The sequence below is a fragment of the Culex pipiens genome, chromosome 2 (genome assembly GCF_016801865.2).
Source record: "Culex pipiens pallens isolate TS chromosome 2, TS_CPP_V2, whole genome shotgun sequence".
Classification (NCBI taxonomy): Eukaryota; Metazoa; Arthropoda; class Insecta; order Diptera; family Culicidae; genus Culex; species Culex pipiens.
Genome location: NC_068938.1, coordinates 113,353,823 through 113,366,184, shown reverse-complemented (window position 1 = coordinate 113,366,184; position 12,362 = coordinate 113,353,823). Strand labels below are relative to the sequence as shown.

General features: G+C 35.2%; 1 protein-coding gene across 7 annotated transcripts in view; it reads left to right on the top strand.

The window, feature by feature from the left end:
- The window catches only part of LOC120414670 (protein Wnt-1-like), a 43,768-nt gene extending 31,721 nt beyond the window's left edge, over window positions 1-12,047 (top strand). For all 7 annotated transcript variants that reach the window (XM_039575951.2, XM_052708120.1, XM_039575949.2 and 4 more), the window contains exons 3-8: window positions 542-986; window positions 8,217-8,337; window positions 8,406-8,668; window positions 8,783-8,929; window positions 9,001-9,122; window positions 11,083-12,047. In XM_039575951.2, the coding sequence (XP_039431885.1) occupies window positions 657-986; window positions 8,217-8,337; window positions 8,406-8,668; window positions 8,783-8,929; window positions 9,001-9,122; window positions 11,083-11,284 (1,185 nt within the window). In that variant the 5' untranslated portion in view covers window positions 542-656 and the 3' untranslated portion in view covers window positions 11,285-12,047. The remainder of the gene's footprint in view (window positions 1-541; window positions 987-8,216; window positions 8,338-8,405; window positions 8,669-8,782; window positions 8,930-9,000; window positions 9,123-11,082) is intronic.
- Window positions 12,048-12,362: the final 315 nt, after the last annotated feature.

Genomic DNA, 12,362 nt, shown 5'->3' with positions numbered 1-12,362 from the left:
GGAAAAAAATAAGAAGAGTCAATTTAAAAAAAATGAACAGCATATAATTCATAAAGCGCAGCAAAATCACAGGACCGAGAAAATCCAGTAAAAATCATAAAGTATCGTTTTTATTTTGTCTGCTTGATCCCTAAAACCCAATAAATTTCATTTTAAGCAAATACAATATTCCGGATCTTATCGCTGTGCACAAATCATTTTTATAACTGTTGACGTACTGCAATAACCATAATTTGGATTTGACTTTGCTCACATTTTTTACGAGTGTCACATGTGCACTTGGGAAGCAATAAATGAAGATTGGCCGTTCTGTTTATTCTTCCTGTTACTTTCCAAACTCGTTCTAGCTCTCTGGTTCTGACTCTGGCCAATCCAATATCATCACGTCAAACGATGTGAGGAAAAACCAAGAGCACCGATATTAAAATTTGGTCACAGCTTTCACCCAAGACACCATCACCATCGATTTGATGAGATTTGGTCATCCTCTGTCTCTCCCCCTCTAATCGAATTTCTTCTCTGTCCAAATTTTTGATTACAGATTTCACCCGGCCAACGACGAAGAACTTCGCCGCAACCCATCCCCTGGCGATGGCACCCCATTAATATCCGATGAGTAGAGCACGACGGCGACGACGACGACCAAGTTCTGGAAAATGGTGAAACATAAAAGGTCCTTTTGCTTCCGACTATCGAACGTGCTTCTGCTGCGTCCGAGGACGACACTTCTCAGCCTGGTCTGGCCACGTGCTGGTGGTGGAGGAAGGTGGGGTGGGGCGGTCCAACGAAAGTCCATCCAGCTGCTGCTGCTGGTGCTGGCGTACTGCAACGGGTTCACCGATGCCAGCTGGTGGAGGGTGGCGGACCTGTCGCTGGACGTGAAACACTTCCACCGGGACAACCGAAGCTTCGAGATTTGCAGCGAAAACACGTACTTTACGCAGCACCAGCGCGAAATTTGCTACAACAATCCGGAACTGTTGAAAGTAAGTTTTGCAAAAGCTTCCAGGAGAGTGGTTATGCGACAAAATCAAAGTTGGGCGCCAAGGTGCACACCATTCGAAATTGCCTTCCTCTGGTCAAGCTCAAAATTGGTGGACCTATTGATACTTTCAAAACTTGTAAAAAACCCGATTTTGAACAAAACCATCCGTATCTTTTTTGGCACCACCTTAAAGTTTTGCGATTTTCTCAATTTTTCCCAAAAATCCCTTTTTTTTAATGACCATACCTTTGTAACAAAAAAAAAATCGTAATTGAAAAACGTACACAAGGTCACAAGGTCATCGCTTAAATTTGAAATTTATCGCAGTAAAATTTGAAACTCATCGCCCAGCAAAATAGGCAGTGCTACAAGCGCAAAACATACGTTGCCAGTGCCGATTTATTTTGCATCGACTAATCTGTTTCCCTTGGCAATCTGTGGTCCCGAGATCTCCAAAATCGCATTTCTAGTTTTCATGCGACCTTTTGAAATATAAGGCTAGATGTTTGAAACTCCATAAGCTCAATCAATCACATTTCATTTGCGTCCAAGACAGCTGAATTCGGTAGAAATGGCAAAGAGTTATGATTTTTTTTAAATGTGTCTTTTTGCGAAAATAGACGAAAATAGCCATTTCTTGTCACCCTGATAAGGCGTAGGATACCAGAATTGTCAAACAAAAAAATACAGGACAAGGAACCCCCAGTCCAATTTTGACCCCAACGGACAACTTTTGTTCGAAACATACACTGAACGCCCGACCATGGCAATTTTAAGAACATTTGCTAAAAATGCTGCTTATTAATTTAACTGTGGCATTTTGGTGGAAGTAAACGCAAATATGGTAAAATGTACCATGCTTCCACAAAATTTCATGATAGCAATTACGAAATCATTATCATTCTCTCCATATTGGAGGGTTAAAATTACCATACCGCTCTCGACATAGTAAAACTGACTGCGTTAATCAGTGAATCCAAGCACGGAATGTTTTCAGCAAAAATATGTCGGTGCGTGTTCTCAATTTAACCCTACAATATGGTAGCAATTACCATGGTTGGGTTTTCAGTGTACTGTTTTCGTGGGGAATAGCTGCACAGCAAAAAATAATGTAAATTTGGAAGCTGTAATTTAGACTGAAAAAGTGACATTACACCAGAAAAGTGGTAAAATTACACATTAGCAGAGGTAAAATTACAACTTTTTTCTGACATAAAAGATGATTTCAATAATTAGCTTATTATTTTAATACACCTCCAAAAATACTAGTTGTGGACCCCCCGACATTCACAACATTTTTATGCATTATGTGTGCTTCCTTTGAGCTCAAAAAAATGAAGACTTCTTATATAATTTGGAAGAGACGCATGGTTGTTATGACACAAGTTTTAGGTTGTCGTTTATTTTTATTATCAAAAAAATCAAATTATTCTCTCTACAAATCTCAAATCTTGTCTCTAAAATGCCACCGGGACCTTCTGGGATCGAACCCAGGCCAACTGGGTGAGAAGCAATCTCGCTTACCCCTACACCACGGATCCCGAAAGTGTTATTATCAACGCAGTTATTTTAATTCATTTTAATCATTGTTCAATTAACACCCAAAAGGTCATGCCCCCCTTTAGAAACAAATTTTTAAAACATAATACAAATAGGAGTAGGGGGGGGGGGCAGTCCCCCCCTACTCCTATTTGTATTATGTAAGTCCGTGCACCGAAAAATATGCACTCGATTATCTCCGGACTGGCTGAACCGATTGTTAAAAAAAACGATTCTAGCTAAAGTTTGAATGATCGTAAAAAGGGTGGTTTTTGTAACCAAACCCGTCTGATCATACATTTTTAGAAAGGTAAAAAGGTTACATTGAAGATCGGATAACCCTATCAAAAGTTATGAGCACTTTAGTGTCATTTGTACACATTTTAGAGGCCGGATCTCAAATATGTTGATGAAAAAGTTGTCCGGATCTATCATGCGACCCATCGTCGGATAGGTAATCAAAAGACCTTTCCAACAAGACCTTTCCAAAAGATTGAAGATCTGATAACCCTATCAAAAGTTATGAGTTCCTAAGTGTCATTTGTACACATTTCAGAGGCCGGATCTCAAATATATTGATGAAAAAGTTGTCCGGATCTATCCGGAGATCTGGCTCCTGGGATTTTGTTGATTTGAAACTCCCGGGAAAAATGAACAGATATATTTTTTTACTGCCTTAATGCTTACAAAACTTTAAAGTAATATAACTATTGAAAGTGAACAATTTTCATGAAACAGACCCGTAGGTGTTGTTCTAATATTACGTCCAATGATTTTTGGGATTCTAGACCCCATACTCCATGTAGATATGTTGTAAGAAGTAAAATTTAGATAAAATTTGTAGGTTTGACATTCTTACTACAGAAACAAATATGTACATAATTGTGAGGAAGGCACCAACCACCATCGGTGGATTAAGTAACGTTTTTTCACTTAAAACTGTTTTTGAGCCACTTTAAAAAAATGAGTTTTATCGAATACTTAAAATTTTCCACGGTGTGGGAGAGAATGGGCCACCTTCGGTTTCGGTTAGAACATACTCGGACCAACAAAATGTGTACATCCATTTCCAAATTTAAAACCATTAAATGCTCTAAACACTGCTGTCCCTATTCAAACTGTAGTCCCGGTTCACCCCAGATGACGGTATTCCATTTAATTAAATTTTCATAACTTTTGATTGTTTTTATAGGGCAAGAAAAAGGTGGTCCATTCTGCTCCCAAGTGGATTTTTATTTAAAACTTCTACTACCAAGCCTCTAAATGACCCTCCATCACACCCCCACACCAAAAAGCTCATAATTGAGCCCCCTGGTAGTGGTCTCCTTAAATGCTCAGCTAACAAAAGTTAATGTAAAGGACGAAAGCAAACTAAATTTATGCTGAGAACATTGTTTTACAAAGAAATGCTAATATTGGTGGGCAATGAAGAATAACTACTGCTAATACTAAGGTGTGGAAAAAAGATTTCCTTTTAAGGGATCCACAAAACTAAAATAAATGAAAATAGCTCGACTAATAAAGAGAAATATAACCTATTTTATGTAATCGGTGTTAAGTGCATTCTATTGGAACAGTTCGTGTAACTTATGTTTTAAATGCTGTTTTAATCTGATTTTGAAAATGGAGGTGCTAGTGGCTTGCTCACGTCGCAGGTGGTCATTTTGTCTAGTTGAATGAAAATGTGGTGCACTTGGTAAGGTTATGTTATGGTGCATTACAGGATTATTTAGAAGATTGTGCACAAATACTAATGTTTGATAATCCCTTAGGTAATTTAAGGGAAGTATTGTATGAGATAATTCGGAATACAGTTGTAAAGTTGGGTACAGTAATGGTTTGTAAAAAATTGTTTTGAGACAGCGATTTTGGAGTGTACGAATTTTCTTTAATGAAGTACTGGAGGCATAGCCCCATGTTGACACAAGGTGATTCAGTTGGGAATGAAAATACGCAAAATAAAATTTTAATAGAACATGCCGAGGAACAAAATTTCGCCCTCGCCAAAGCATGCCACATAAAGGGGCCAATTTCTTTTCAACGTGATTAATTTGGTATGCCCAGGAAAGTGTCGGGTCTAAGTGTATTCCCAAATATTTAAAGCAATTAACTTTTTCAATTTCTTGATTCCCTAGTCTTGGATGTTCGTGTTCTGTTATGACTTTACGAATTGAATGAAATATCATGTACTTGGTTTTACTAAGGTTTAACGACAAAAGATTAGCATCAAAGAAATTTTTGAGTACTCCCAGATCAGCCTCAATTGATTCAATTATTGTGTTAATATTTTTATTTGGATAAAATAGAGCTGTATCGTCGGCAAATAACTTAGGAGTACCGCATAACTGTAGTTTTCCCTAAGTCATTAATATAAAGAAGAAATAGCAAAGGGCCAATGTTGCTGCCTTGAGGCACACCAACTCCAATTGTTTGATTAGAACTGCGGGCGTCATTTATTGCAACAAATTGCTTACGATTTGACAAATAACTTTTAATTAAATCATTTGAAGGTTCCGTTGTTGTTTCTTTACCTTGGTAATAGCTCCCGATAACATTCTAAACATTGAAAAAACTTTTTCAAACTATCTAACTCTTCACATAGCATATTTTAAAACCTCAAAATAAATAGAATTTGTGTGGTTATGTAAAGAAATTTAGATTTTTGCTCATAATTCGAAAAATACAATGAATTCCAACGTGGTTTTCGGTTTGGTGATGTTATTTGGCGTCTTTTATAAGAGGCTTGCCTTATGGTTGGTCTAAATCCATTCTAAAGCAAAACACCAAGGATGGCCCATTCTGCCCCCCTGGTCCATTCAATAAATGATCAAAATGAGGCCGATCGCAGACTATTTTGAGTCAGCTTTGAGCGACAGCGCAATCAGCCTCTCTGAGCTGATGATTCGAGGTAGATGGAGAGCAAAAAAGAGAGTATTCACAAGCGATTGATGTGTACATGATAAACGGTAGCAAATCCTCATTTGCCGACTGTTGTGTGCTATCTTGTGACAAGGAACATTTAGTACTTTTCGAGAAAATCGTTTTTTACTTTTTTAAGCAATCAGTTTGTATACTATCGCTTAACAAACGTTCCGAGTTTCAACTAATTTGATTACACCAGTTGAATGATATAGTAAACAATGTAAACAAAAATCAGAAAAGCACGGGTCACAAGTGTGCCTTGAAAATGAAAATGTACTACGTGTACTAGTTTGCACAGAATTCCCATACAAACTTTAATAAGCTCCAATCAATAGTGAGCAATTCTCTACGAAATCGGTCTTTTTTCTTCAATTTTAATTTTTGTATTTTTTAATCCGACTGAAACTTTTTTGGTGCCTTCGGTATGCCCAAAGAAGCCATTTTGCATCATTAGTTTGTCCATATAATTTTCCATACAAATTCGGCAGCTGTCCATACAAAAATGATGTATGAAAATTCAAAAATCTGTATCTTTTGAAGGAATTTTTTGATCGATTTGGTGTCTTCGGCAAAGTTGTAGGTATGGATACGGACTACACTGGAAAAAATAATACACGGTAAAAAAAAATTTGGTGATTTTTTTATTTAACTTTTTATCACTAAAACTTGATTTACAAAAAAACACTATTTTTAATTTTTTTTATTTTTTGATATGTTTTAGAAGACATAAAATGCCAACTTTTCAGAAATTTCCAGGTTGTGCAAAAAATCACTGACCGAGTTATGAATTTTTTAATCAATACTGATTTTTTCAAAAAATCGAAATTTTGGTCGTAAAAATTTTTCAACTTCATTTTTCGATGTAAAATCAAATTTGCAATCAAAAAGTACTTTACTGAAATTTTGATAAAGTGCACCGTTTTCAAGTTATAGCCATATTTAAGTGACTTTTTTGAAAATGGTCGCAGTTTTTCATTTTTTTAAATTAGTGCACATGTTTGCCCAGTTTTGAAAAAAATATTTTTGAAAAGCTGAGAAAATTCTCTATATTTTGCTTATTCGGACTATGTTGATACGACCTTTAGTTGCTGAGATATTGCAATGCAAAGGTTTAAAAACAGGAAAATTGATGTTTTCTAAGTTTCACCCAAACAACCCACCATTTTCTATCGTCAATATCTCAGCAACTAATGGTCCGATTTTCAATGTTAATATATGAAACAATTGTGAAATTTTCCGATCTTTTCGAAAAAAATATTTTTGGAATTTTCAAATCAAGACAAACATTTTAAAAGGGCGTAATATTGAATGTTTGGCCTTTTTTTTTTTTTCAAAACTGGGCAAACATGTGCACTAATTTAAAAAAATGAAAAACTGCGACTATTTTCAAAAAAGTCACTTAAATATGGCTATAACTTGAAAACGGTGCACTTTATCAAAATTTCAGTAAAGTACTTTTTGATTGCAAATTTGATTTTACATCGAAAAATGAAGTTGAAAAATTTTTACGACCAAAATTTCGATTTTTTGAAAAAATCAGTATTGATTAAAAAATGCATAACTCGGTCAGTGATTTTTTGCACAACCTGGAAATTTCTGAAAAGTTGGCATTTTATGCCTTCTAAAAAATATCAAAAAATAAAAAAAATTAAAAATAGTGTTTTTTTGTAAATCAAGTTTTAGTGATAAAAAGTTAAATAAAAAAATCACCAAATTTTTTTTACCGTGTATTATTTTTTTCCAGTGTAGTCCGTATCCATACCTACAACTTTGCCGAAGACACCAAATCGATCAAAAAATTCCTTCAAAAGATACAGATTTTTGAATTTTCATACATCATTTTTGTATGGACAGCTGCCGAATTTGTATGGAAAATTATATGGACAAACTAATGATGCAAAATGGCTTCTTTGGGCATACCGAAGGCACCAAAAAAGTTTCAGTCGGATTAAAAAATACAAAAAAAATCGAATGACCGAAATCCTAGAGAACTGCTCTAGTTTAACCGCCTTAACGTGAAGACTTCCATCATTGATCATGATTTTTCGTTCAAAGATATAAATTTTGCGTCGCTTCCAATATTTTGACAAAATTCCTTCAACATATTGTTTAGAATAGTGCCCTACACATGCTGATTCCTTTTGGTAACGATTATCCCATTCCTTGTAAAGTTATGAGAATCGTCATTGATCAATGATTGCCAACTAGGACGTCAATGACTGTGCCACAAAATTATATAAATTTTGAAGCACAATTGATTTAGATCAAAAATTTCTTCAGTGGCTTCAAGAAGGCAACAACCGGCACATGCTGATTCCTTTTGGTGCTGAAATTCGTTAAATTGAATTTAGTACAGAATATTTTATAGTAATGATCAATTTTCTTCGAAAATGATCAACGGCTTCACCTTAATTAAAGTAAGAAAAAAAAACACATTTTCCAACTATTTGTATGATGCGTCACAAGTGTGCACGATCATTTTGATGAAAAATATGTCACAAGTGTGTATTGCGATTTCCGGGAAACGGAAGCTAATTTCCAAAATCGGGTTAAATCATTTTGCAGTGCTTGTTAAGAGTAACAAAACGTCATTATTAACTCTGAAATTAGAAATAAATAACATTTGAACAACACGAACAATGATCCGAACACTTACTAATACTTGTATGTGTTGAACTGAGAGAAGAAAAAAAAAACAAAATTACTATATAATTCGACTACATTAATGGTGATTGCAAGTTTTATACCTTCACATTTTTTTAATCTCCAGGTTATAGTCAACGCAGCCAACATTGCCAAGTATGAGTGCCAAAGCTACTTCCAAAATAGTCGATGGAACTGTTCCGTCAAACGTGGATCGGAAATTTTGTATGGAAATTTAGACGATAATGGTTTGTTTTCTTCTTTATTTTATTTGAAAATGAAAATTTGTCACAAAAAAAAACAATTCTTTTCACAGGAAACCGCGAAACGGCCTACCTGAGCGCCATCAATGCGGCCTCGCTGGCCTGGACCATCACGCGGTACTGCACCAAGGGTGAACTGACCATGTGCACCTGTGACCACATCCAGCGCAAGAAGCACAGCAAGTGGACCTGGGGCGGCTGCTCCGAGGACGTTAACTACGGCATCAAACAGGCCCGCCAGTTTGTGGACCCCCAGGAAGATCGCTCGTCCAGCTTTGGGCTGATGAATCTACACAACAACGAGGCTGCTCGAAGAGTAAGTAAGTTTGAGTTTTTTTCATTATAGAATTTTAAGTTTCTCGTTTTGTTATTATATTATTATTTTTGTGAAGGTTTTTATCTTAAAATTTGAAATTTTCTCTTCATCCAGACACTGCGAGCTAAAATGCAAAAAGTGTGCAAGTGTCACGGAATGTCCGGATCGTGCACGACGCGCGTCTGCTGGCGCCGGTTACCACCGATGAAACAGATGGCCGACACCTTCGGCTCGATGTTTGATGCCGCCGCTCTAGTCAAAGTATGACTGTATTTTTCGATATGTTATTAGAAAAAATATTCATAAAAAAACTGTTTTTTATCCCTCCTCAGCCTGTTGAAAACAAGGGCGTCATCAAAAAGTTGAAGCGAAAGGACTCACAGTATAAGAAGGTCAACAAGTCCGACCTTGTGTACATTGCCGAATCTCCCGATTATTGCGAAGAGAATGACAGGTAAATCAAGTTCATACATTATTTGACAGATTTTTGTGGCAGAAAAATGTGTAATAATAAATACTTCTGAAAATTGGTATATTTACATTGTTATGCGTTATTATCCATATTTTGCATAAATTGAGGTAAAATTACATAGAAATAAAGGTAATGTTGTTCCATAACATTTTTCATCCTAACAAAATCAAACTTTTTTCTGGATAGAAAAAATGCAAACTGTATTTGAAAAAATCCATACCGTCATTTAAAGCGAATTTGGTAAACAAGTACCAAGAATATTTTTTTACAAAAAAAAATTGAAATGAAATGCTTTATTAAAGCCTGATCTACATCGGAAAACTGCTGTTCCACGATGACAGAAGTGAAAAAAAATCGTTCAAAAAACGTATCTTCAATGTTGCTGTGATTTCCCGTTTGGAACTATCAACATAGAAATCCTGCGAAAAACTTCGTATATTTCAAAAATTATAACTTCTCCGGTCTGCGTTTTTAGTACAGAATCGCAGCAACTCAACATTGTCATTGAAGAAGATCAGATTGATTTGCATGTGTTCAAAACTTGCGCTTCCATCTGCGATCCTGCGAGTTTTCTATTGTATTGTAGTTAATGAATTTATGAAAGAGGATTTCTGTACTCAACAATCGGCTGTTTAAACTTCTGGCAATATTATTGTTTTTGCTCCCAGCCTTTGGTTATTTGAACAAAAACTTGAAATAAAAGATTATTTTGTCTTATCAAGAGTTTATAAACTTATTAACACAAGAAAAAAATCAAGAGAAAAATCTTAAGAAATGAATTAAAGATAATTCAATTTGCAAATTTTAAAGCTGAATCGTATCAATGTCACGTAGTTTCGTTATTTCGACAGATGTCAGTTATTCCAAATGATTGGCATATGCTCGAATTTTCTTGAAAAATTTCAAAATCATATTAACTTGTAGAAAATATGCTCACTACACAAATGAATTGTTGAAGATTTGGTGGAAAAATCACATGAATACAGAAAATTTCCTTAAATATTATAAAGATAATTATTTATCTTTGAATTAAACTTATCAAAAACGAACAAAATATGACAATTATTATTAACCCTCTAATGCATAATTTAAAATGCCAATTTTTCCCGTATTCAGGACCACAACATTTTGACCAACTTTTTTTCTAGGATTACTTTATTTCTCTTGTTTAATGTTTTTCTTGTTACAATTTTAGTATTTTTGTTTGCCCTCATCTTGTTTAGTTTATGTTTGTCTCTGATAGTATTTGGCTTATTATACTACCACTTTTTGTCTATATATAAATATATATATTTTTTTTAATGTCTGTATGTTATTTTTACAGTCATTCTTTAAATTTCGTACTTGTTTTTCACATTTACTGTTATAGAACGGTACTGTTATTGTTGATGAAATTGTAGAAAAATCATAGATCTAGGGTTTTTTCTCAAAAAATATTTTCCCTAAAAGAGCACACAGCTAGCAAAATCTAAACTTAGTAACATGAACCCTCCCTGTAAAGGCTTGAGAATTGAACTCAGTTGAAAGGTTCTCTAAATATCTGAATTGCAAAATGTAACATCCTGGAGCAGAACTGGTAAAATCTAATAAACACTAATTGAATTGAATTGAAATTGTAGAAAATGCATAGAGGCATAGTCTGGGTCATTACAAACAACAATGCATTTTTATTATAACATAAAATAAAAGAAATTTTAAAGACAAAGTTAAAACCCTAAAATTTTCATAAATTTGAAGAGTTCTGCTTTCCAATGCGTTTGAAAATTTTTTTTGACAATTTTTTTTATAAACCCCGTCTAGAAGCGTGTATCGGTTGTAGGGGGTTAAGTTAAATCGATTCGAAAAAGTTGGAAAAATTATTGCACCAAGATATTTTTAAATTAAATTAGAATGATTTGAAAATCTTATAAAGCTGTAAAAAAATATAATCTCTTAATTTCAGCCTCGGCATCTTCGGCACCCGGGGACGCTTCTGCAATCGCACCTCGTACGGCATCGAGGGTTGCCGGCTGTTGTGCTGCGGCCGCGGCTACCAGACCCGGATCCGCAACGTCGAGGAAAAGTGCAACTGCAAGTTTGTTTGGTGCTGCTCGGTCAAGTGCGACACGTGCAGCGTCCGAAAGGACGAGTACATTTGCAACTAAGAGAGGCCACAGAGAGAGAAAGAAGGTAGTTTGATCAGTGTAAATTATTACCATTTTTGCGACTCTAGAGTAAATATTCACAAACTCACACACAAACAGCCATTTTGCACAATTTACTAATGCCATTTTGTCTCAAAGTTTTTTGTATATTTTTTGGAGGAAGACTCGAACCGTTAGCGTAAAAGATAAGTCGATTTTCAAAGTATTTCCTCTCAACTCAAAAGATTTGATGTAATATTCAGAAAGGTCTTAACGAAACAAATCGATCGAACTTGGATTCATGATATTCACAATACACTGCTTGTTGTAAATCATAATTTCGAAATGTATTTGAAGAAGAAAACGAAGAAAAAACAGCAGCAACGAACGTCTAAATGTTTCCAGTATTTTTATATTCACATTACGATAAGTAAGCATTTGCATTCTGTGATTTCTTTTTGTTTTGTAGTATTGATTTTATTTAATGATATAGAGGAATAATGCATAAGATTAGTGTTTAAGAATAAGTGTTAAGACGACAACCAGCTACTCATTGGTAGTGAAGCAAAAAAAAAGAAGCAGCACACAAATCCTAATTACCAAACGTGAATAATAAAAACAGAGATCAAAACCCTGCTAGAAAGTTTCCCCCATTTCTCGTGAATTGAATCCAAAGTAGCATTTAGCAAACCTGAAGAAAGAAAACAAACAAAAGATTGTCGCATCTATCCGACCATTTGTATCAGTAAACTTGTGAAATCAAATGAATAAAGCAAAAAATAAAGCTGAACGCCCCCCTTATAACCAAACATCCGAGGTTCGTTTTCTATGCGCGAGACCAACTCGCTGGTGACAAATGGTCCAATAAATCCCATCCATTCCGAAACGCTCCAGCGCAATAACTCACACGCGGGAGACTTGAACGAAGTGCGATAAACAAACATGCATGCGTTCTGAGACGGGTGATTTCGGATGATTTGGGGGAGGAGCTTTTCTCAGAAATCATTTTGGTTAACCCTTCAGGTAAGTAGTGGCATCGAAAACAAACTTAGCACATTTAGGTGATTGTTGACAAATATTGAATTCTCTTAAAAATTGC